A 27,770-nucleotide genomic window follows, 5' to 3' on the forward strand; every position below is an offset into this window, starting at 1 on the left:
CTAAATATATATTTATATGAATATATACATATATGTATATGTTTATATCTGCATATACACATATTAACACATAAACATATCTGTATATAAGCATATACATATATATTTATAGTAATAACACAGTCCCCATAGACCCCACACCCGCTCACTTTAACCCCTTAAAAAACTGCTTCCTGCATATTTTATTAAAATAAAATAAAGATGCTACAATTTGTTTTTATACAAAAGGAACTTCACACTTTATTTTAGGGGCAATTATGGGACATTTTATAAATTAACCAGAGGTCTGACATCTCGGTAATTTGGTAAGCTCGCGGTAGCAATAACCAACCACTTGTAATGGCTGGTTATTCATTGAACACCCATAGATTCTGTTAGGGAGCTACAAGATCATGTATAGAAAGAGAGAGCAGTCTGGGTCATGCATTGGATTTGGAATCTATTTAAGATATGTAGCTCGCATGATGTGGCTACAGATGCCCTTTGTATAATTTAATTTCTAATTGGTATGCAGCTGAAATAAGGGGGTGTAGGGAGCCATATATATTATCTAATGTCATTCATGGATATATAATGGACATGTATTGGAATATAATGGTATGCACATGCTCTGAGGTCTCACTTGGGTATATAGCAGGCGTATCTGATCTAAGGTCTCCTCTTGTTTCTATATTTAGTGAATAAAGCATTACCCTTTATTTATATCTCTATATTTCAAATTGTCTTTTAGTTACCATTGAGTGAGTAATATGTATGTGTGTGTATGTGTGTTTGTATGCATGTGTATGTGTGTTTGTATGCGTGTGTATATGTATGTGTATGTATGTGTATGTGTGTGTGTGTGTGTGTGTGTGTGTGTTTGTGAGTGTGTGTGTGTATGTATGTGTGTGTATATGTGTGTGTGTATGTATGTGTGTATATGTGTGTGTGTGTATGTATGTGTATATGTGTGTGTATGTATTTGTGTGTGTGTGTTTGTGTGTGTGTGTGTGTGTGTATGTATGTATGTATGTGTGTGTGTCTGAGAGTGTGTGTGTGTGTGTGTATGTATTTGTATACTCTATGTATGTGTGTGTATAAGTGTGCGTATGTGTGTGTGCATGTGTGTACTGTATGTGTATGTGTATGTATGTGTGTGTGTAAAAGTGTGTGTATGTGTGTGTGTGTGGGGGGGCAAAACATTTCTTGCACTAGGGCTCACTATTTATTAGTCCTGTCACTAAGCAGTCCTATACATTTATTGAATCTAATCCTTACGACTGCTTATAGCATATTTACTAGTGTGGCCCATAGTTTTATCGACCATGTAGAATTTAATTAAATTAGAAGCTAACCATTAACATCTATAATTGCTTAAGGTGCCCAGTACTTGATATAAGAGAAATCACTAAGACAAGAATTTTTTTTGGTAAATAAGACATGCTGCATAAAGCGAAAGGTTTCTCCCCATCTCATAGAGCGATGTTTCTCTGAACTGATGCAATATTTTAGGAATCAAAATAAATCAACTGAGTTAATATAAAATATAGGAATTAGTAGCATACATACATCATCAAAATGGGTTAAGCCACCCCTTTAAGAAATCTGAATTTATTTGTAATTGTAAAATGTATTATATGTTTATAGTTATTTTATATAATATTTTAGACCTATAATTTTCTGTATACATTGCAACATGGTGTAAAATGACAAATATAATAAATATATATATATTTATTTATATATATATATTACGGTTGCTAAGTGTCCAGTATTCAAATGGGCAGCCTAGTATTTTAGCAGGCTGTCCTGTAAAATCTTCACAAAAATACTGTTAAATTACAAATTTTTATAGGTTGTTAAATGTAGCTAAATGTAATAGACATCATATGCCTCAATGCATAACAAATATGGAGCAGAAAGAAGAGAGTGGTAGTCAAGTGGGTTAAATCTCTACTATATACATGTCATCTCTACTATATACATGTTACTGGCAAGGCAACCAAAGAAGTCAAATATTGATTTGCATGTTACTGGCAGCTAAGGGGTAAAATGACTGCTCACTTGAGAAAAACAAATGCACATTGGTAGATCAAGAGTTGGGGCTTTTGGGGGGATATTGTGTGACCACATCTAACATTGTGCCTGCTTCAGTCACCTAGAGATTGCCCGGTATTTTTGTGGACAGCTGGCAACCTTAATATTAATGCTGAATGAGGGACACTGAAATGTGTGTTTGAAAATTTTAATAACTCACATGCTGCTATTTATCCTGTACAAAATAGAAAATTATATATGTATGCTACTGAGAGATAGCAGTGGGGAGCCAATGACAAAAGACAAATATTTTTGTAGTCACCATAATTACCATATAGCTCCCAGACAGTAGTGCAGTGCTGCTGCTATGTACTGTACATAGTGTGTTTGATAATATAATAAAATGTAAAAGTCCCTTAAAAGTATATGCTCTATCTGAATAATGATCATTGCCCATGCCTGTAATGTATAATTTCACTTTAAAAGACAGACACAAATAAAAAAAAAATTAAGTTTATAATTATTGACTAGTATATTGAATTTTTCTTTTAGGCTTAAATTCACACACCTACATACATTCTATATACTAATAAAAGAGTTTTGATTTATTATAACTTTATTTCGATGGTTAACCAATGTTGTTGCCCATCATCCACCCCTCATCTGGCAAGCCTAGTAGCCATTCCAGTTATTTCCCAGCCTGCTGAATTCCCAGTACGACAGCAGCAGGGTATACAGGTATTTCAATTAAAATTAGTATTGATGACAGAAACTGCAGCAACAACAGTTAATTGTACAGGTTTAACCGGGTGGGAGGAGAAGAAAGTAACATATGGAGGGAGTGGACAAAGTACCTAGAGAGGAAAGGGAGAAGCCAACAGGCGGGGTGGAGTGGAAGCAACGTCAGAGGATCTGATCTCCTGGGGAGAGAGGGGAAAGCTTCAGGGACACAGTAACGCTGGCCCAGGTCCTGTCTCCGGCTGCAGGAAGAAGCGCTAACTCCCTATACACAGCAAGTGAGTAGCGAGTGCTTTATTTGTTGCACAGTTTGTGTAACCTCTGACACCTAAAAGGGTACTGTGTGAGTGAGGGCAGGGCACATGCTTACAGGGGAACTGGCAACCTTTAGTTTGGAGGGCAATGCTATAAACTAATTCAGCCTTTTCATTCGTTTTATTATAGGGTATACAGGGCAAGCCTGTGGAGTGGGGCCACCTTAATTGCATGGCCTGCCCACACCTGTATGCAGTTAGTGAGTATAAGTTCTATAATATAGATGATGCTTTCATGTGTGAGTGTAGTTCTGTGACTGTATTTATATGGGTAATATTAGTATTCAGGGGTTACTCTTCTCTTGTGTTGTATTAAACTTTGTGGATACGCTTATATACTAAACTGGAGTACTGTTATGATGTATATAATCATACACTTTATTTTCCCTTTACTATTATTATCTAGTACTGATGTTGATCATTTTTTTTATCTCTGGTATATATTAATGTAATAGTGGATCATCTCTCTTTTTGAGTAACTGAGTATTCTAAGTGATCTCAAGTTTATAATAGAGAAGTACTCTGGATGTTTTCCCATCTGTAAAGTGCTGTGTATGCCAATCTGAAATTAGTAACAGCTGTGGTGTGGATGCCCCCCTGCATGTAGTATTGAAGCATTATGGATGCCCTCCTGTATGTGGTATTGTGGCACTGTGGAAGCCCTCCTGTATGTGGTATTGGGGTGCTGTGGAAGCCCTCCTGTATTTTTGGTGTCTTCTGGAATAATTAAGTAATATAGATGCTATTATTATTGAAAGAGATAGATATATATCTATCTCTAATCTCTATCATCTCAAAATGTAACTCTTCTGATTCAGATAGAGCAGGGGTGGTCAACTGGTGACCCATTGGCCATGTGTGGCCCTCTGCACTAGTTTTTGTGGCCACTGGGAAGGATCAGAACTAAAAATGTGTGCCATAGTGTTTGTGGCTACAGAAAAAAATGTGTGCTTTGAGACTTCTGTGGGAGGTAAAACAAGGTATTGAGAACTCATAATTGTACTCTGGAGGGGAGAATGGACAGAGTGCACCCTGCAATGTGAATCTAGCCCTGTGCCACTTTATGAAATCATTATTTGTGTGTTTAATAGCTATTTATATACAGCTTTTAAACTATTGATCTGTGGCCACTGCCCCCCCCCTTGTGTTAAGTTTGCCATCACTGAGAGCATTACATTATAAACTACTTTCCAATATTATTCTAATGTCTAATGAGCTTTGTTTTATATTGGTATACAGTGTTGAAAAGTAATACATAGGTATGCTCAGGAGCAGCAATAAACTACTGGGAGATAGCTACTGATTGATGTCTGCACCTTATTTGCTCACCTGATGTGTTAAGCTAGCTCCCAGTCATGGTTGATACTTCTTAAAAAAAAAAAAAAAAAGAGAATTAAGTAAATTTGATAATGGAAGTAATTTTGTAAAGTTGTTTAAAATTGTATGTTCTATCTGAATCGTGAAAGAGGGAAATTATGTTTTTTGTGTCCACTAATTACAGTAGAATTGCATAATTAAGGGGCCAGTCAACGTTCAAATTAATGTTACGTAACGTTAACTTAGCAACACCTGCAAATGAAAAAAGGATTTTTAAAGATTTAACCCCCCAAAACCGTACTTACTGCACAAGTACATAAAAGACAATACAATAACACTCCATCTAAATTTCAAATAAGCGTTTTTTTTTTTACCAATTTATTTTTTCCCCATTTGCCGACCGCCCTGTATCATGTGACAGCCATCACCCCCCCTGTATCATGTGACAGCCATCAACTAATCAGACTAGTATATGTGTACCCTGTTAAGTTTTGCACATGCTCAGTAGGTGTGTTTATAAAAATGTGCAACATTTTAATAGAAGTAAATTGCATGTGCCATCTGATTAACCCTTTTAAGGACACAGCTTTCAGTTTGCTCAATTGTTTTATGACGGAAAAATTCCATCATATCTCCTTAAGAGGTTAATGAAAGTATAGTTTTGACTTTAGTGTCCCTAGTTTTCTTATGTAATGGCAATACTGTGACTTTCCTTGTTTTACTGTAACAAATTCCTAGGTTTACCTCACTGACTAGTAGTAATGGCTTTAAAACTGTTTTGCTCAGGGACATCATTGGCTTGAAACTGATGTGACACCTTAGATTTATTGTATATGCCAGTGACACTCCTAGGCACTCATGTAATGTAATATTGAGATATAAATGGTAAATCCTTCAAACTGTGGATGGCGATCAGTATATGTATTATGTCCTCCTATGCATATTAATACCATTTGGAGATATCCTGTTTATAATATTGTGAAAACCTTTCTGTGTATAGCAACAGTGTTGTTGTATATGCTCTGCTGCTTAGCTTCATAGTGGTGGAGTTCCAGGATACTCTATGTATAGTAATGGTGCACTTTGGATGCCCTCCTGTGTTTTGTAAAAGCATACTGTGGATTTCACACTCAAAGAAAGAACAGCAAATTGTTCTGTAGAGCACTTGAGTTAACTTCTGCCACCACCCTTTGTCCATGGTTACACTGAAGCTGTGATATTTGGCAGCCATCCTGATGTAAACTATAGTCTACTGTGGGTGCCTTTAGATATAGAGCCAAGGAATACCATAATTACCCCTATATACAACAGAGTGCATATACGTCTATGGATATCATGTTCTGTACAGTAATGGACAACTATGGATTGCCCCTCTTGTATAGTAATTGATTATTGAATACCATCTTGCACAGTGATGGATAATATAGTACCACTACCTGGGATACCATCCCATGTATAATAATTTGTACCCTCTATAGATATATGGAGAAAGGAAACAAAAAGTTAGGAGTCTGGGGTAAAATTCTAGGAGCCAGTGGCTCCTAGGTTTGTCGAGCCCTGGTAATAGAGTATTATGTATATGGGAATTGAGTAATCTGATGCCTTATTCTGAATGCCATACAGTAAGTAAATTACTAGACCTGTCTTGCTCTGCATACTAATGGACTTGTGTAGTAATTAAGTACTCTCAGTGCCACACAGTGTATACCAGGGGTTAACAGTTAACTTGAAACCTAGAAGCCAGCAATAATATTTAAGTTCTAGCCACATAGTTTATCAGCCAAGGAAGGAAGTTTTATAGAGAGATTAGAGAATTCTACAAAAAGTCAGTAGCCAGATTTAAATGTTTTTGTCTCTGGCTTTGTATTTTAATAAATAGTCTAGATAGTGGGAGTATTGTGGTTGCCATACTGTGTTGTTATGAAGCTAGCTGAATACCTTCCTTTGTATAGTGAAACGTGTTGTGGATAGTTTTCTGCACATCTGCTATACACAAGCTTTCACAGTACTCCATGTATGCTCCACAATGTATTATGTTGTGAAAAGCTATTTTTCCTCTCTATAGTGATGTCTGGGCACTGGGAGGACTCGTACCGCAAGACCAGGTACACTTTGCCTGGCAGTTAGAGTAACACCTGATTAAGTCAAGAGTTTTGCTTTTTTTGTCATTGTTGAATCATGTGATATTCATTAAGCCATGAACATCTTTATTTAGCTAGCTTTATCAGGGAATCCTTTTAAAGGGATATGAAGCCCAAAGTTTTTTTCTTTCATGGGTCAGATAGAAAATACAATCTTAAATAACTTCCTCATTTACTTCTATTATCTAATGTGCCTTGTTTTCTTGGCATTCTTTGTTGAAAAGCATTCTTAGGTAGGCTCAGGAGGTAGGATCTAGCTGCTGATTGGTTGTAGCAAATATATGCCTTATGTCATTGGCTTACCAATGTATTCAGCTAGCTCCCAGTAGTGTATTGCTGCTATTTCAATTAAAGGGATATTAAACCTAAACATTTTCTTTCATGATTCAGATAGAGCATGCAATTTTAAACAACTTCCTAATTTACTTCTATTATCTAATTTGCTTCATTCTCTTGATATTCTTTGCTGAAAAGCAGATCTAGATAGGCTCAATAGCTGCTGATTGGTCGCTGCACATAGATGCCTCGTGATTGGCTCACCAATGTCTATTTCTATTTATTCAACAAACGATATCTAAAGAATGAAGCAAATTAGATAATAGAAGTCAATGTGAATGTTGTTTAAAATTGTATTCTCTATCTAAATCATGAAATATTTTTTTGGGGTTTAATGTCCATTTAAGGATACCAAGAAAACAAAGCAACATTGATAATAGAAGTCAATTGGAAAGTTGGGGCACATTCCAGTGCGGAACATTTGTGTTGGCATATCCCTAAAAGCTGCCCTGGAGAACCTCTTAACTTTATTGCCTAAAACAAGAGGAAATAGAAAGAGGGAGTGGAGTTCAGTAAGTTGGATAAGATCTGTTGTAAAATTCCATGGATCTGTGTTATCTGTGTCTTCAGTTGATACAATGTTGCACAGTGAAGATACATTTTTCAGTCTCTTTAACCCTCCCAGTGCCAGGTGAGCATAATTACAGTTGCTTGCTTGCTTATTTTTTTTTTTTTTTCTCTTGGCTTTCATTTGAAAGAAAATGAAAATGTTCTTTGTTTATGCTTACATGAATGTGTGTTTTATAGGATAAGTAGGCAAATAAAGATGTATCTAAATTACAGTGCAAACTCCATGTCAGCCCTCTTCCTGTCAGTACATGGAAATGAAGCACTGCATTAAGATGGACATTAGACTTGCCTTGGTTTACTTTGATCTAAGTATGTGATAATCTATAAGAGATCCAATATTTAGTGTTATTTCAGCAGATACTGCAATATCCCAAGTCATAACTTTCAGCATTTCACCACAAGGATAAACCTTTAATTAATCTTGGCAGGTTTTTGGTTTATTCATATGATAAAAAAAAGTATATCTATGTATAGACATTAGTTCATAGTATCTTGAAAAAAGGGGTTGACAAACCTGTTTAAAATTGAGGAGCCAGACAGTTGTATTTGTGTACAGATATATGGAGAATGTAAAAAGTAAAATTCTAGGAGCCAGTGGCTCCCTGGCACCTGGGTTTATCAAGCCTGGTCTTATGGGGTGTTTAAGTGCAACAATAAAATGTTCTGTTTTTAAATCTATTTTTTTTTTTATTAATTTGGAACCAAGTGATGAGGTGTTTTTATACATTTCCAAAGCAGTTTAGGGTTGGCATAAATGTAAAATAAAACACACGTAAATCATGTGCAGAAATAAGTCTAATTTTATCAAATATATTGTGTTAGAAAATGCATATTCCTGGAAGTTATTATAGTTTTAGATTAATATTTACCTTTTTTAAATGGGGGGGGGGGGGGGAATGTGGCTCCAGGGAGTCCGGGCACAGTAGTTTGTGTGTGTTTTTTTTTTTTTTTTTTTTTTTTTTTTTTTTTAAGGGTCAGATCAGCAAAGTGTTGTCTACTGCTTCTGTCAGAGAATTTAAGACCATGCTGAGTCTGGCTGCTGCGTTGGAAATACGTCAGGTGGATGGAAACACGGTCTTATGTCAGCTGTGCTCATAGCAAGGAAGAGAGATGCTGCAATTTGCCCTGCTATTATCCCTAGGCAAATGCATTTTGCCATTTACCATGGCCCATTTGGAAGGAGCCCCAACATCGGGCTTTGTCAGTGCCTGCCAAGGCTGGGTTCAACAAATCTGTTTAATTTTGGAGCCAGGTGTACTTTTAGAAGCCACACAATGGTATTTGTATATAGATATATGGAAAATAACCCAAAAAGTTAGGAGCCAGGGATAAAATTCTAGAAACCAGTGGTTTCTGGGTTTGTCGAGCCCTGTGCTACAGCCTACATAGAAGTAGTACCCAAGCATTAATACGTCTGGGTCTACCTGTGTGCACTTTTAAATGAGTAAGTTCTTACTGTAAAACAACTGTTTTCCAACTTTAAACTGACGTCAGTGTAGTGTAGCGGGGTATTCGGAACAAACCACATTCACTATTTTTTGTTTTTAACCTGTGAGGGAGCGTTGGAATCACATAAGAGTTTAATAATCGTTATATACATTGTTCCATTCTTGCATTTTCTTATGAGTAGTATGCTAGCACCTGTATGTTCTATAATATGCTAAGCATTATGTGTGTAAATACATAATACTTGAGGTAAGCCCTTATTAAATGCCAGTCATTTCCAGCAAGTGTCTTGTTTTACTTTTTGTCTGTGCCATGTGTGTTTTGTTGGTGAAATGACGTGAGCCAGAGTTGTAGTTACACGCACTAGTACCTTTCTCGCAGTGTTGTGAGCTAATAGTTCCAGTGCAGTAGACTAATCTGAATAAAGCAGGTTGTGCTTGAGTAATTTTTCTCTGACATGTGGGCTGGGTTGTGTACTTTGGATACAAGGAGTCTTCGCCCTTTTTGATGGTGAATCACTTCAGAGCGTTTACACCAGAAAGCTGCTGCTAACAACTTTATCACACAGCAATTGATATGATTTTATATTCTCTAGTAAAGATTTTATCTCAACTTACATACTCATTTTACACTGTCAGAACGCCATTTAAATGGACATGCTAATGCAAACATGACGTGCAAAAGGAGCAAGTGATTTGAGTGGTCATGTGACTGCCACTGCTGATCAGCTCGCCAGTAGTTTCTTGCTCTTAAGCTGAAATGCTTGTGGATCCTGGACAGAGTTTTGCCTATGTGTTTAACCTCTTTGTGAGGATTAAACACATTACTGTTTAGGGCATGTAATATTTGCATTGGGCGTCCCTTTAAACCTCCATATAGAACAAATAATTCATAATCGATTCTGATATAACATATAATGTTATGTATTTGCACATAGTTATGATTTTGACTAATCAGCTGATTAGTAAACATGGTTATTTTACCTTTACTTCTGGCCTGCTGGGGAGGCCTGAGCACAGGTTTGAAAACCAGTGATCTAAGGCAATGCACTGAATAATACAAAACTTACAACCCAGATTTTGTTATGAACGGTGGCTTTGGGAATAGGCTGGACCTGGCATAACACCCATCCTCAGATCGCACTGCCCTCTCTTAGCTTATCCTTTCCCCTATTGCATATTTCTACCCCTTTACTTCTATTCCTTTTTTTCACTACATTCCCTTGTCTGCCTTTTCAGTGTATGTATGTGTGTGTGTATATGTATGTGTATGTGTATCTATCTATCTAATCTATCTATCTAATCTATCTATCTAATTTATCTCTCTCGGAAAAGTCTACTTCAAAATTGTTATTGTTTTAAAAAGATAGATAATCCCTTTATTACATAGCATATCACATGGCTATTATCTATTGACTTGTGTTTTAGCCAATTAGTGTTGTGTCCTGCACAACTCCACGGGAGTGAGCACAATGTTATCTATATGGCCCACATGAATTGGCAGTCTTATTGTGAAAAGCTAATAAAATTGCATGCTCTTATCTGACTCATGGAAGAAACATTTGGGGTTTCATATTCCTTTAATCACCCCAATACTTCTGTTATTCTGCATTCAAGTATGTTCTCTTGTTCTAACTTTTCTTATACTGTAAAGAAACATTCAGAAGTTTTTTTTTGTTGTTGTTGTTTTTTTGTTTTTTGTTTTTTTTTAGCTGGCTAAACATTATCCCCAGGCAAAGGTGCTAAATATTTGTTTCACAGTAGAACAGGGTTATATTAATCTGTAGTATGTACTGTTTAGTGACAGGATAGCAGGTTCACTAACTGCCCTTTTTTTCTGTCTAGCAATGGTTGTCACTTAAAACAATACTGTACAGGGATTGAAAAGCAGTGAAACTTGGCAACGTACAAGCATGATAATGCAGTCTTGCTGGTTTGTCCTTACAAGAAATATTGGGTTACTTAAGGGCATTTGGTGAGAATACTTTCAAAAGCGAGGATCAACTTCTTTGTTTAATTACCTCTAGAGTTTGTTTATAGCAGGAATAGGTACACGGAGGGACAAGTTTATAGAACATTGAGTCTATCCCCTTGTTCTCTTCTTCCCAGTACCCCGCTGATTTGATGGTTATACATAAAAGAAAAAGAGAGAGATATTATATATATATTTCCTCATTACATTTCCTCTCCTGGAGTCTTTAAGTGTTTAGCATTTTCTATTTGCATTTTGTAATGACTCACATTTATTATTGGCTCTGTGTCTCCACTTTTTATGTTTCTGTCTACGAATACAAGCAACAGTGATACAAGTGACAAGGGACAGAACAGCCATGGGGACCTCTTTAATGTTTCCTTCCTCTGCAAGCTCAGACCTGCCCGATTTTATTGTCGTATGCCTAAATGTTTCTCACCTGTGCAGCTGTGAACATAGCTTTACTCTTGGAAAGGTTTTAACTATTTGATTGCTGTAGTGCATGTGTTTTAACATTTAGTATTTGCTGCTTTTTTATTTTGAGTTGCGTATGTATGTATGTATGTATGTATGTATGTATACACACACATCCTATACACAGTAGTACTCGGAAAATCCCATACACCAGGTTGCCTTGAAAATGGGTCCAGGTGCTCAGTAAAGTGCCCTGATCCTGCTACTGGAGTACACAACCATATGGCATGACAAAAGTAGCTTATACCATGTGATACGTTGTTGTTGCATTTCATACTGCAATAATTTAACCCCATCATTACACATCACATTTAAAAAAAAAATCTGTGCCCTTGGATTTATAACAAACTTGTGGGGCGCTGATAAACATACATCCAATGCATGCATTCATGAAGGGCTTGAGAAAAACATAATTTATGTAAGAACTTACCTGATAAATTCATTTCTTTCATATTAGCAAGAGTCCATGAGCTAGTGACGTATGGGATATACATTCCTACCAGGAGGGGCAAAGTTTCCCAAACCTTAAAATGCCTATAAATACACCCCTCACCACACCCACAATTCAGTTTAACGAATAGCCAAGAAGTGGGGTGATAAGAAAAAAGTGCGAAAGCATATAAAATAAGGAATTGGAATAATTGTGCTTTAAAAAAATCAAAACCACCACAAAAAAGGGCGGGCCTCATGGACTCTTGCTAATATGAAAGAAATGAATTTATCAGGTAAGTTCTTACATAAATTATGTTTTCTTTCATGTAATTAGCAAGAGTCCATGAGCTAGTGACGTATGGGATAATGATTACCCAAGATGTGGATCTTTCCACACAAGAGTCACTAGAGAGGGAGGGATAAAATAAAGACAGCCAATTCCTGCCAAAAATAATCCACACCCAGAATAAAATTTTAATGAAAAAACATAAGCAGAAGATTCAAACTGAAACCACTGCCTGAAGTACGTTTCTACCAAAAACTGCTTCAGAAGAAGAAAACACATCAAAATGGTAGAATTTAGTAAAAGCATGCAAAGAGGACCAAGTTGCTGCTTTGCAAATCTGATCAACCGAAGCTTCATTCCAAAACGCCCAGGAAGTAGAAACTGACCTAGTAGAATGAGCTGTAATCCTTTGAGGCGGAGTTTTACCCGACTCGACATAGGCATGATGAATTAAAGATTTCAACCAAGATGCCAAAGAAATGGCAGAAGCTTTCTGGTCTTTTCTAGAACCGGAAAAGATGACAAATAGGCTAGAAGTCTTTCGGAAAGACTTAGTAGCTTCAACATAATATTACAAAGCTCTAACAGCATCCAAAGAATGCAATGATTTCTCCTTAGAATTCATAGGATTAGGACATAATGAAGGAACCACAATTTCTCTACTAATGTTGTTAGAATTCACAACCTTAGGTAAAAAATTCAAAAGAATTTCGCAGCACCGCCTTATCCTGATGCAAAATCAGAAAAGAAGACTCACAAAAAAAGAGTAGATAATTCAGAGACTCTTCTGGCAGAAGAGATGGCCAAAAGAAACAAAACTTTCCAAGAAAGTAATATAACGACCAAAGAATGCATGGGTTCAAAAGGAGGAGCTTGAAGAGCCCCCAGAACCAAATTCAAACTCCAAAGAGGAGAAATTGACTTAATGACAGGTTTTATACGAACCAAAGGTTGTACAAAACAATGAATATCAGGAAGATTAGCAATCCTTCTGTGAAAAAGAACAGAAAGAGCAGAGATTTGTCTTTCAAGGAACTTGCAGACAAACCTTTATCTAAACCATCCTGAAGAAATATAAGTCTTCCAGACTCTATAATATATCTCTCTAGATACAGATTTACGAGCCTGTCACATAGTATCAATCACAGAGTCAGAGAAACCTCTTTGACCAAGAATCAAGCGTTCAAACTCCATACCTTTAAAATTAAGGTTTTGAGATCCTGATGGAAAAAAGAACCTTGAGACAGAAAGACTGGTCTTAACGGAAGAGTCCACAGCTGGCAAGAGGCCATCCGGACAAGATCCACATACCAAAACCTGTGAGGCCATGCTGGAGCTACCAGCAGGACAAACGAGCATTCCTTAGAATATTGGAGAATACCCTTGGAAGAAGAACTAGAGGCGGAAAGATATAGGCAGGATGACACTTGTAAGGAAGAGATAATGCATCCACTGCCTCCGCCCGAGGATCCCGGGATCCGGACAGATACCAGGGAAGTTTCTTGTTTAGATGAGAAGCCATCAGATCTATTTCTGGGAGTTCCCACATTTGAACAATCTGAGGAAATACCTCTGGGTGAAGACCATTCGCCCAGGTGCAACGTTTGGCGACTGAGATAATCCGCTTTCCAATTGTCCATACCTGGGATATGAACCGCAGAGATTAGACAGGAGCTGGATTCCGCCCAAACCAAAATTCGAGATACTTCTTTCATAGCCAGAGGACTGTGAGTCCCTCCTTGATGATTGATGTATGCCACAGTTGTGACATTGTCTATCTGAAAACAAATGAACAACTCTCTCTTCAGAAGAGGCCAAGACTGAAGAGCTCTGAAAATTGCACGGAGTTCCAAAATATTGATCGGAAATCTCACCTCCTGAGATTCCCAAACCCCTTGTGCCGTCAGATACCCCCACACAGCTCCCCAACCTGTAAGACTTGCATCTGTTGAGATTATAGTCCAGGTCGGAAGAACAAAGAAGCCCCCTGAACTAAACGATGGTGATCTGTCCACCATGTCAGAGAGTGTCGTATAATCGGTTTAAAGATATTAATTGAGATATCTTTGAGTAATCCCTGCACCATTGGTTCAGCATACAGAGCTGAAGAGGTCGCATGTGAAAACGAGCAAAGGAGATCGCATCTGATGCGGCAGTCCTAAGACCTAAAATTTCCATGCATAAGGCTACCAAAGGGAATGATTGTGACTGAAGGTTTTGACAAGCTGATATCAATGTTACACTTCTCTTGTCTGACAAGGACAGAGTCATAGACACTGAATCTATCTAGAAACCTAAAAAGGTTACCCTTGTCTGAGGAATCAATGAACTGATTGGTAAATTGATCCTCCAACCATGCACTTGAAGAAACAACACAAGTCGATTCGTATGAGATTCTTCGAAAAAGAGAAGACTGAGCAAGTACCAAGATATCGTCCAAATAAGGAAATACCAAAATCCTGTTCTCTGATTACAGAAAGAAGGGCACCGAGAACCTTTGAAAAAAATTCTTGGAACTGAGGCTATGCCAAACGGTAGAGCCACAAAACTGGTAATGCTTGTCTAAAAAGAGAATCTCGGACACTAAAAGTGATCTGGATGAATTGGAATATGCAGATACACATCCTGTAAATCTATTGTAGACATATAATGCCCTTGCTAAACAAAAGGCAGGATAGTCCTACAGTAACCATCTTGAATGTTGGTATCCTTACATAACGATTCAATATTGATAGATCCGGAACTGGTCTGAAGGAATTGACCTTCTTTGGTACAATGAAGAGATAAAATAAAACCCCAGCCCCTGTTCCAGAACTGGAACTGGCATAATTACTCCAGCCAACTCTAGATCTGAAACACATTTCAGAAATGCTGAGCCTTTGCTGTGTTAACTGGGACACGGGAAAGAAAAAAATCTCTTAGCAGGAGGCCTTAACTTGAAGCCAATTCTGTACCTTTCTGAAACAATGTTCTGAAACCAGAGATTGAGAACGGAATTGATCCAAATTTCTTTGAAGAAAACGTAATCTGCCCCATACCAGCTGAGCTGGAATAAGGGCTGCACCTTCATGGGTACTTAGGAGCTGGCTATAGGTTTTTATAAGGCTTGGATATATTCCAAACTGGAAATAGTTTCCAAACTGATACCGCTCCTGAGGATGAAGGATCAGGCTTTTGTTCCTTGTTGTGAGGAAAGGAACGAAAATGATTATTAGACCTAAATTTACCTTAGATTTTTTATCCTTTGGTAAAAAAGTTCCCTTCCTTCCAGAAACAGTTGAGATAATAATTTATTACCCTGGAAAGAAAGGGAAAGCAAAGTTGACTTAGAAGACATATCAGCATTCCAAGTTTAATCCATAAAGCTTTTCTAGCTAAAATAGCTAGAGACATATACCTGACATCAACTCTAATGATATCAAAAAATGGTATCACCAATAAAATTATGAGCATGTTATAGAATAATAATAATGCTATAAAATTATGATCTGTTACTTGTTGCGCTAAAGCTTCTAACCAAAAAGTTGAAGCTGCAGCAACATCCGCTAAAAATATAGCAGGTCTAAGAAGATTACCTGAACATAAGTAAGCTTTTCTTAGAAAGGATTCAATTTTCCTATCTAAAGGATCCTTAAATGAAGTACTATCTGCCGTAGGAATAGTAGTACATTTAGCAGGAGTAGAGACAGCCCCAAAACCTTAGGGATTTTGTCCCAAAAAACTCTAATCTGTCAGATGGCACAGGATATAATTGCTTAAACGTTTAGAAGGAGTAAAAGAATTACCCAAATTATTCCATTCCCTGGAAATTACTTCAGAAATAGCATCAGGGAGATTAAACACTTCTGGAATAACTACAGGAGATTTAAATGCAATTAATACTTCTTTAAATAAAGAACGAATAAATTCCATCTTGAACAAATACAAAGATTTATCAGCATCAACCTCTGAGACAGAAACCTCTGAACCAGAAGAATCATTATCAGTATCAGAATGATGATGTTCATTTAAAAATTCATCTGAAAAAAGAGAAGTTTTAAAAGACTTTTATGTAAACTAGAAGGAGAAATAACAGACATAGCCTTCTTAATGGATTTAAAAAAAAAAAAAAATCTCTTATGTTTATCAGGAACACTCTGAAAATTAGATGTTGACGGAACAGCAACAGGTAATGTAACAGTACTAAAGGAAATTTTTATCTGCATTAATAAGTTTGTCATGACATGCAATACAAACAGCTGGAGAAACAGATACCAAAAATTATAGCAGATACACTTAGCTTGGTAGCTCCAGCACCGGGCAGTGATTTTCCTGAAGTATCTTCTGACTCAGTTGCAACGTGGAACATCTTGCAATATGTAATAGAAAAAACAACATATAAAGCAAAATTGATCAAATTCCTTAAATGACAGTTTCAGGAATGGGAAAAAATGCCAAAGAACAAGCTTCTAGCAACCAGAAGCAATGAAAAATGAGACTTAAATAATGTGGAGACAAAAGCGACGCCCATATTTTTTTAGCGCCAAATAAGACGCCCACATTATTTGGCGCCTAAATGCTTTTGGCGCCAAAAATGACGCCACATCCGGAACGCCGACATTTTTGGCGCAAAATAACGTCAAAAAATGACGCAACTTCCGGCGACACGTATGACGCCGGAAACGGAAAAGATTTTTTGCGCCAAAAAAGTCCGCGCCAAGAATGACTCAATAAAATGAAGCATTTTCAGCCCCCGCAAGCCTAACAGCCCACAGGGAAAAAAGAGTCACATTTTTGAAGGTAAGAAAAAATGATTAATTCAAATGCATTATCCCAAATATGAAACTGACTGTCTGAAAAATAAGGAATGTTGAACATTCTGAGTCAAGGCAAATAAATGTTTGAATACATATATTTAGAACTTTATAAACAAAGTGCCCAACCATAGCTTAGAGTGTCACAGAAAATAAGATTTACTTACCCCAGGACACTCATCTACATGTAGTAGAAAGCCAAACCAGTACTGAAACGAGAATCAGCAGAGGTAATGGTATATATAAGAGTATATCGTCGATCTGAAAAGGGAGGTAAGAAATGAATCTCTACGACAGATAACAGAGAACCTATGAAATAGACCCCGTAGAAGGAGATCACTGCATTCAAATAGGCAATACTCTCCTCACATCCCTCTGACATTCACTGCACGCTGAGAGGAAAACCGGGCTCCAACTTGCTGCGGAGCGCATATCAACGTAGAATCTAGCACAAACTTACTTCACCACCTCCATAGGAGGCAAAGTTTGTAAAACTGAATTGTGGGTGTGGTGAGGGGTGTATTTATAGGCATTTTAAGGTTTGGGAAACTTTGCCCCTCCTGGTAGGAATGTATATCCCATACGTCACTAGCTCATGGACTCTTGCTAATTACATGAAAGAAAAGAAAAACTGGGAGGTAAATAACCAGCTTGGTAAGCCGAGCTGCACCATTTATTTAATCAAAATAAAAATTAGACACAAACTTCCAGTCCCAACTAGAATCAGTTGGCTTTTGTTTTGTCCTTCAAGTGCACAATAGGAAGTGTCACGCATAACTCACACCATATAATAACTTTATCATAGAGAAATGTAACGTACATTGTATCATCTATTTACTAAAGCAAGAGATCCTTTTGCCTATGTGCCAATCAGAAGCAGCAAACCCCTGTACCTGCCAATCACTGGCACCCAATATATTTATGTGCACTATTCGTGAGTACAATAAATAAAGATGAAATAGGGAAGGCAGACGAAGACGGATGGGCCGGCTCTTAAGTTTTCATAACTGCTTTTCAAATAAAGATACCAAGAGAACATAGGAGTAAATTAGAAAGTGGCTTAAAATTGCATGCACTATCTGAATCACGAAAGAGAAACATTTGGGTTTAGTGTCCCTTTAAACACAGTTATATAAAAAGACACTGTGCATTAATAAGCTACTTTAAAACATTGAACTCAATTTTTTTTCATTGAGTCCGATAGAGCAGGCAATTTTAAGCAACTTTCTAACTTACTCCTGTTATCTTTTTTTTTTTTTTTTTTTTTTTATTCATTCTCTTGTTATCTTTCTTTAAAAAAGCAGGAATGTAAGCTTACAAGCCGGCCCATCTATTGTTCAGTACTTGGGTACAGCTTGCTGGTTGATGGGTAAATGTAGCCACCAATCAGCAAGCGCTGAACCAAAAATGTGCCAGCTCCTAAGCTTACATCCCTGCCTTTTCAAATAAAGATACCAAGAGAATGAAAAAAAATAATAGGAGTAAATTAGAAAGTTGCTTAAAATTGCCTGCTCTGACTCATGATAGTTTAGGTTTAGTGTCCCTTTAAAAACAGTTATATAAAAAGACTGTGCATTAATAAGCTAGTCTAAAACATTGTATTTTTGTTTTGCACTTTTACATCCGTTTAATTATTGGAGGTTTCTACCATATCACATCTCTCCCTCCTCTCCTCTTTTCTTACACACCCACACTAATCCCCATTAGATCCACACTGATATTAAATGAGCCAATAGTATGTGTGCTGCAAATATTGACAGGTGCACAATGTGTTGCCCTAAATCAACCTAAAATATGAGAGCTGCATTGTGGAGCCAGTGCTTAAAGTGACCTGAAACCCAAACTTTTTCTTTCATGATTCAGAAAGAACATTTGAATTTAAACAACTTTCCAATTTACTTCTATTATCTATTTTGCTTTATTCTCTTGATATCCTTAGTTGGCAAGCATACCAAGGTAGGCTCAGGAACAGTAATGCATTACTGGGAGCTAGCTGCTGATTGGAGGCTACACATAAATACCTCCCTTTTCATTAGTTGACAAGATATGTTCAACTAGTTTGCAATAGTGCATCCTTTTAAAGGGACATGAAACCCAAAACATTCTTTAATGATTCAGATAGAGCATGCATATTTATCAACTTTCTAAATCACTTCTATTATGAATTTTTCTTTCTTTTGGTATCTTTTGTTGAAAAGCAGGACCATAAGCTCAGGGGCCTGCCCATTTCTTGAGCACTATATGGCAGCAGTTTTGCAAGAATGTTTATTCATTTGCAAGAGCACTAGATGGCAGCATTATTTTCTGCCATCTAGTGGTCCAGACATCTACCTAAGTATCTCTTCAACAAAGAATATCATGGGAACAAAGCAAATTTGACAATAGAAGTAAACTTTTTAAAAAAAAAAAAAAATACAAAATACAATAGATGTGTCTAGTGACTCAGTGGATAACAACATTTTTTCAAGCCTGCCAGCATGTGACCTTCCATTGACTTATAATGGGGACATCTTCCTGATTGCACAAACGAATGCAAATTATTTCCAGGGATTTAACGTGCCGTGTGCCGTGTTAATGACAGTTTTATTTATAAGTAAAAGTCAATAAACAAAGTCTATAAATGTGTAGCAGGATATTCCGGAAGAATTAGCGCTAGTTTCACACTACAGCATCAGTCGGAGAACAGGAATTTGAACGGCACAAATAAAGAAAACATATTACACGGATTAAAGGGATATGAAACCCAACATTTTTCTTGATTCAGATAGAGAGCATGCAACTTTCTAAATTACATTTGGTGTATCTTTTGTTGAACAGCAGGACCATAAGCTCAGGAGCCAGCCCATTTCTGGAGCACTATATGGCAGCAGTTTTGCAAGAAAGTTATCCATTTGCAAGAGCACTAGTTGGCAGAACTATTTCCTGTCATGTGGTGCTCCAGATACCTACCTAAATAAACACATATAGGAGCAGGGAGCTTGAAGAGGTTTAAAAGATACAGTAAAGTAAAAAATGAACAGCTTTTTAATTGACTTCTATTATCAATATGCTTAGTTCTTTTGGTATCATTTGTTAAAGGGACAGTCGACACCAGAATTGTTGTTGTTTCAAACGTTAGATAATCCGTTTATTACCCATCCCCCAGTTTTGTATAACCAACACTGTTATATTAATACTTTTTACCTCTGTTATTACCTTGTATCTAAGCCTCTGCAAACTTCCCCCTTATCTCAGTTCTTTTGACAGACTTGCAGTTTAGCCAATCAGTGCCTGCTCCCAGATAACTTCAGGTGCACGAGCACAGTGTTATCTATATGAAATACGTGAACGAACACCCTCTAGTGGTGAAAAACTGTTAAAATGCAATCTGAAAGAGGTGGGCTTCAAGGTCAGTGCTGACTCATAGGTAACTCCACGGGCGTGATCACAATGTTACTAACGACCTCTATATGTGAACAAATGTAAAAATACATACAGATAAGAAGCAGCCTTCAAGGACTAAGAAATTGGCATATGAGCCTACCTAATTTTAGATTTTGTCTAAGAATACCAAGAGTACTAAGGAAAATTGATGATAAAAGTAAATTGGAAAGTTGTTTAAAATGACATTCCCTATCTGAATCATGAAAGTTTTGACGAGACTGTCCCTTTTAAAGAGTTAACCTAGGTGAGTTCAGGAGCGTACACCTGTCTCTAGAAATCTGGCAGCAGTGTTTGTAGCTATGTATCACATTGCTATAAACAACGTCGCAAACACTGCTGCTATGGATGCGTGCACGCTCCTATGTTCCAATCGGCCTACCTAGTTTTACTCTTAACAAAGGATACCAAGAGAATAAAGCAAATTTGATAATGGACGTAAATTTTAAAGTTGTTTAAAATTGCATGCTCAATCTGAACTATGGAATTTTATTTTTTACTTTACTGCCCCTTTAATGTGCCCATAGGGTAAAACCTGCACCCTGTGAGTCCATCTTATTTGTATTTATTTTTTCCACTCCCTGCATTGCTCTTTGACTTCCAAACCTCAGCTACCTGCAGTACCCAGCTAGAGAACTCAGCGAATAGAATAGAATAGCACATCATTAAAAAAAAAAAAAACACATTTTTTAAAGGGATATCAAACCCATATTTTTTCTTTCATGATTCAGATAGAGCATGTGATTTTAAACAACTTAGCAATATTTCTTTGTTCTCTTGGTATCTTTTGTTGAAAAGCTGGGACGTATGCTCAGTAGCTGGCCCATTTCTGGAGTACTATGGGGTCGATTTATCAAAGGCTTTTGCCAGCCTTTGAGACCCTACGACTGCAGGTTCTCACAAGACCGCTTCTAGGTGGCGAATTTCCATCTCCCCGGTTTCTTTCAACCGGGGAGATGGCAGCGCTATTTCCTGTCATGTAGCGCTCCAGATGCCTACCTAGGTATCTCCAACACAGAATATCATGGAAACTTTTTTTTTTATTATTATTAAATTGTAAGTTCTGACTGAATCACAAAATTATTTTTTTTTGCGTTTCATATCCCTTTAATATTTCTTATAACTCCTATTAAAAGGGACATCTGTTTTAAAAAAAAAAAAAATGGTCATTGAGATTTTGCTAAAAATCTGGTTATATCTCCCAAAATGTCAACCCATTAATTTAACCAATAGGGGTAAAATTAAGACTTTATATATTTTTCCTTTGGGGATATATTTCTGGATTTTAGTACCATAGGGGTTAATTTAAGACTTCATATTTGTTTTATTGTTTTTTCAAGTAATTTATAAGATTTTGTGTTTAGAGAATATATTTCTGGCTCCTATCACCTCTAACATTTATGAATTTGGGTCTGGGAAATCTGACCACCTTAATTTTAATTGAAGGTTTTGTGGGCAACATATGCAGCACTTTGAAAAACTTGTTTGCCTAACCGTGTTGTAAACTGTAACTGAATATCTGTTTGGGTCTCAGACTAAACAGAGTTGGCACTTGGTAGACATGGTTACATATCTGTTTATCGTGCACAGTTTTAGGATTTGTTACTCTGTTGTCCAGGAAGCAATATATGTAAATATGTTTCTGTTTTAACGTTTTTTGAGCTTGAGTTCCTTTATAGCATGACAACGAATACAAGATGTAAAACACACAGACATGGTCATGTAGCAATATGTTGTATGAGTTTTGTTTTACCACAGTTCTGCTTAGTGTAATTAAAGGGATACTAAACCAATTTTTTCTTTTCTTTTTTTCGTGATTCAGATAGAGTATGCAATTTTAAGCAACTTTCTAATTTACTCCGATTTTATTAATTTTTCTTTGTTGTCTTGGTATCTTTATTTGAAAAAGCAGGAATGTAAGCATAGGGGCTGGGCATGGATAGCGCTTGCTGATTGGTGGCTATTTTAAGCAAATCTTTCATTTTACTCATTTATTTTTCTTTGTTCACTTGGTATCTTTATTTGAAAAGCAGGAATGTTAGCTTAGGAGATGGACAATTTTTGGTTCAGCACCCTGGGTAGCCCTTGTTGGTTGATGGCTACATTTAAAGCCACCAATAAGCAAATGCTACCCAGCTGCTGAACAAAAAACAGGCTCCTAATCTTTTCAAATAAAGATAGCAAGAGAACAAACAAAAAATTGATAAAAGGAGTAAATTAGAAAGTTGCTTGAAATTACTTGCTCTATCTGACTTGTGAAATAAATAATGTTGGTTTCATATCCTTTTAAACTTTGCAAAACAGTTTATGAATAGGTTTGGGGTTGTAAAATATTTGCATGTCTGTTTTGTATATCATAGTACTGCTAAGTCTTCTAATGTGCACTGTATTTATCAGTTTCTTATGAGTGCATGTTTGAAAATGGAGATTATCATCTAAATTATAGGTGCGGCTGGTAACAGCAAACAGTGGTTGGTGGGGGTATGTATGAGGGCAGTTGGGGGGGGGGGGGGGGCAAAACAGGGCACTAGTGGTTAATTTAAACTTGTCCTGATTAGTTAAGCCATGCATTAAAGTATCTGATTTTTAAATAGATTTCAAGTTTTCTTTTGTGCTTATTTTAGAATGGACTGTTTTTAAACTCAGAGGGGTTTTTTTTTTTTGTTTTTTTGTTTTTTTTGTTCTGTAACATTTGACATTTTTGTGATACTGGTACCCTTTTATGTTCAGTGTGCTCAGAAGTTAAAGGGACACTGAACCCAAATTTTTTTTCTTTCGTGATTCAGATAGAGCATGAAATTTTAAGCAACTTTCTAATTTACTCATATTATCAAATTTTCTTCATTCTCATGGTATCTTTATTTGAAATGCAAGAATGTAAGTTTAGATGCCGGACCATTTTTGGTGAACAACCTGGGTTGTCCTTGCTGATTGGTGGATAAATTCATCCACCAATAAAGTGCTATCCAGAGTTCTGAACCTAAAAAAAAGCTTAGATGCCTTCTTTTTCAAATAAAGATAGCAAGAGAATGAAGAAATTGATAATAGGAGTAAATTAGAAAGTTGCTAAAAATTGCATGCTCTATCTGAATCATGAAATAAAAAAATTGGGTTCAGTGTCCCTTTAAGAGATAGATGTGGTGATGATGAGGTGGGTACAATTTTCATCTTGTAATATTGCTGCAAGTTTATTTTTTTTTATTTTTTTTTGCAAACATGTTTTATTAAAATCTAGACTATTGTGTTTCCACAATATTGTGGCTGGTGGGATTTTGGGAAGAAAAGTAAGAAGTTTTAAACTGATATTAAACATTAAATAAATACTATATGCAAATATTAGCCTGCTGTGAGTAATATGTTGATATATGTAACCAATATGTAAAACGGGCAATAAGTGTGCAAACAAGGCTGGGCTTTCAATTTTGCTTAGTTTTTACACTATCCTGTATTAAAAGGACAGTCTACACCGTAGTCATCTTAAAGTCTTACCTTAGATTAAGCTGCAAATAGCTTCCTGCACGTGTTTCTATATCATGCAGCAGTAACAGTAAAAAAGTTATTTTAAAATTAATATTGTTTCTGGTCACTTTGAAATGGCTGGCAAGCTCCGCCCACTGATGACATCATGTTCTGGGCTGCATTAAAGGCTCACTAGTTACAAAAGACTCACTAGTTGGATTCAACAAACTGTCAATGTTATTTAGCAGAGTGCATAGATGCAGCCCAGATCATGTTGTAATCGATGGGTGGAGCTTGGCAGCCATTTCAAAGTATTAATATATTTTTGTTTTTCTGTGATTACCTTGTATATAAGCCTTTGCAGGCTGCCCCCTTAAGTTCTTTCGACAGACTTGCATTTAGCCAATCAATGCTGACTGATAACATTGTTCTCACTCCTGTGTAGTTATCTATATGGCACACATGAACTAGCACTGTCTAGCTGTGAAAAACGGTCAAAATGCACTGAGATAAGAGGTGGCTTTCAAAGGCTTAGAAATTAGCACATGAGCCTACCTAGGTTTTGCTTTCAACAAAGAATACCAAGAGAGCAAAGCATTTGATGATAAAAGTAAATTGGAAAGTTGTTTGAAATCACATGCCCTATCTGAATCATGAACGTGTAAGGTTGACTAGACTTGTCCTTTAAGGGGAAAACCTAGCTTCCAACATGACAGCGCCTAATTATAGATACTAACTGGAATAGGAAATCCCACAAATTTCAGAGTTTAATTGCAGGAAATGGGAACAAAAAATAACTTGCTGTATAATTTTTTTATTTTTTTACTACACGTAATTAAACATTTTTTATGACAATTTAAATTTGTTTATGTCCGTTTTAATGCCATTTACTGTTAAATAACATGTTAGTATAATGATAAAATGCTCTAATTTATTTGTACATTTTAGTAGTGTCCAAATGCACTTTAGTAACTTAAACCCCTCCAAAGGAGCAAAGCACTAACTAAAGTTCTGCTCAGGAACCATTGTGCATTAACAGGAGATGACCAATGCTCCAATTAGAGGTTAAACACAGTTACCAAGGGAATATCTTGTGTAATAACAAAATGCACTAACAAAGTGCAACATTTTATTAGTGCATTAGCATGATGTCCCCTTTAAGGATTGGCTAATATTTAACCAAAAACCTGGAAAACAAGTTCTGGAATCTAATTACCCAAGCTAGATGTATACTGACAGCCTGTCATTAACTGCCAGCATGAGGCATGCAAACTGGGAAATACCCCATCAGTTAGTGAGCCCATCTTGCTAAAATTCTATTATGGCTCCTAAATATTTATTCAAGGGACATTAAAAGTGTAAAGAAAATGTGTTGTAGCATTTTTTTATTGCACTGTTGCTTGCATTATCTGTATGTTTAACCCCTGCAACGGCAAAAATAGACATGCAGTCACCCTCATCTATGTTTAGTGTGGGTGGGAATACCATAAGCAAACTCGGCTATTTCAAATGAGGAAATAAAGGTGAAGGAGCTATTTGTAAATTATTTAACACACTAGATGGTAAAATGGATATTTGGGAACACATTAAACAGGTGAAAATATCCCTTTAATACTGTTACATAAATGTTGAGCTTTTGTGATTGTTCTATAGCAACACAAAACAAATGTCTAGAGGAACAGATTAACACCTTGTTTGCTATGTTTTGCCACTTTCATTATTTGGCTTCAGCAGAAAAGATAAGGTTATGAACTGTAAATGTTAACATTGAGACAGATTATGAGTAACGCAAATTTGCGCTTATGCGAGCGTGATATTTGCCCTCCACTCGTAACAGCGCACGCAAATTTGCCCGTTTCTGTGCTTGTGATAAATTTTCACTCCACTTGTAATTTAGCCCTAATTAGGGCAAATTTTGCTTTAAATTGCAGGCAGAAAATAAAGGTATTCTCTTCTAGTGTGCTTAGGGCTGTATTTATCATGTGCCTGGTGGACGAGGTTCGCTATCATGAACTTTGGTCGCTTGGCAATGCCACCCCCTGCTCACATGCAAACAAGGGCTGTCAATCATCCCAATCGGAACAGAATGATTGATATCTGCTACACTTTAGGTGAGCGAAGAGGTTAAAGGGACCGTATACAGCAATTTTCATATAACTGCATGTAATACACTACTATAAAAAATAAGAGGCACAGATACAGTATAAAACTGTTTAAAAATGTATTTCAAAGCTCTGTTTAGCTCTGTTGAAAAGGTAGCTGGAAAGCCCACTGCAAGTGGGAAATTAGACACTACCTCTCCCCCTTCTTTTGCATATGAAAAGACCCTTTACACAAACAGGAGCAAGCTGGAGAAGGTAGCCGACGGTATTCTCCTAAAACTCTAGGGCTTGGTTAGGAGTCTGAAAATCAGAGCAATGTTATTTAAAAATAGGCAAAATTATACATTTAAAAAAAAAAAACCAAAAAAAACCTTTAAGGGCTATATAAATAGATCATCTACAAATTATGAAAAGAAAAATTGAGTATAAGACTGAGTGTCATAAGACTGTAGCTACTTAACCCTGGGACTTCGCAGCTGCATTTGCAACTTAATACATGGGGCATATAATGCCTCATTACATTTAAAACTTGCTTACTTGACTTTTGTTGATGACTTTAAGAACTATTTGTGTTAATCTTCCTCTCTTGCTCTAGTTTAACAATAATTCTCTTTCTTTGTTCCAGGATGTTCAAAACGATCTACAATTACTTCTGGTGGGACAAACTGTGGCTTCCTGAGACTGTGACATGGGCGGACCTTGAAGATAAAGATGGTCGTTCATATGCCAAAGTGTCGGACCTCTATGTAACTATCCCCCTCGCATTTGTGTTCCTTGTAGTGCGATACCTCTTTGAAATGTGAGTATCTATCTGTGTAGGGATTGGAAGGCTGAGACGTGACACAGTCCATATAAAGTCTCTCTCTTTATCGATGCCCTGACTGTAGAGAAGAAAAGCATTTGGATCTATGCATTTTTTGTATTTCTTTAACAGTGGTTAATAAAAACTCCCTGACCATACAGACAGTTAAAGGTACCCCCCCCCCCCCCACACACACACACACACACATTTCCTTCTATGGCTTTATCTATATCTATTGTTGTTTTGGTAGAATAAAAAAGTGCATAGGGATTATCTGCTGGAGCATGCCTAGAAGATGTGAACTCGGTTGAAATACAAATCCTGTGTCTAAACATTGATAAGTGTGGTGGGGTTGGCTGCTCCAGGCAGCTAAGTCATGTAATTCATTTTGCTTATTTTTGAAAATTATTTTAAAATACTTGCTAGCAATTTTTAATTTTTTTTTATGCAAACTAGTTTTGACCTTTTAAAGCCGTTATGCCATTCTATTCCGTCATAATTGCACTGGGCTTTAAAGCCGTTATGACGGAATAGAACGTCATAGCTAACGGCTGTCCTGAAGCCTTCTGTGCTTTCAGGATTTGATCGCTGTCTGGAGGGCGTTCCTAGGGTTGTAGGGACGCCCCCCAGACGCGATCCAATAATTGAAATCTCGCGATCGTGTGTTTTACATCGGAACAGTGGACTTTGTTACGTTTAAACAGATTTTACTTAAAGGGACAGTCTACATCAAAATTGTTATAGTTTAAAAAAATAGATAACACCTTTACTACCCATTCCCCAGCTTTACACAGCTAACATTGTTATATTAATATACTTTATAACCTTTAAACCTCTAAATTTCAGCCTGTTTCTAAGCCACTGTAGACGGCCTCTTAATCACATGCTTTTGTATTTGCTTTTAACAAAAGGAGACTGCTAGTTCATGTGGGCCAAATAGATAACATTGTTCTCATGCCCAGGGAGTTATTTAAGAGTCAACACAGCACTAATTGGCTAAAATGCAAGTCAATATATAATAATGTCATGTGATCAGGGGGCTGTCAGAAGATGCTTAGATACAAGGTAATCACGGAGGTAAAAAGTATCTTTGTAAAACAGTGTTGGTTGTGCAAAACTGGGGAATGGGTAATAACAGTATTATCTATCTTTT

General features: G+C 36.7%; 1 protein-coding gene across 1 annotated transcript in view; it reads left to right on the forward strand.

Moving 5' to 3' along the window:
• The first annotated feature begins 2,890 nt into the window (after positions 1-2,890).
• CERS2 (ceramide synthase 2) overlaps positions 2,891-27,770 on the forward strand; it is a 95,488-nt gene continuing 70,608 nt past the window's right edge. The window contains exons 1-2 of the mRNA XM_053705491.1: positions 2,891-3,032; positions 26,441-26,614. Of these exons, the coding sequence (XP_053561466.1) occupies positions 26,442-26,614 (173 nt within the window). The 5' untranslated portion in view covers positions 2,891-3,032; position 26,441. The remainder of the gene's footprint in view (positions 3,033-26,440; positions 26,615-27,770) is intronic.

This window comes from Bombina bombina, chromosome 1, assembly GCF_027579735.1.
Source record: "Bombina bombina isolate aBomBom1 chromosome 1, aBomBom1.pri, whole genome shotgun sequence".
NCBI lineage: Eukaryota > Metazoa > Chordata > Amphibia > Anura > Bombinatoridae > Bombina > Bombina bombina.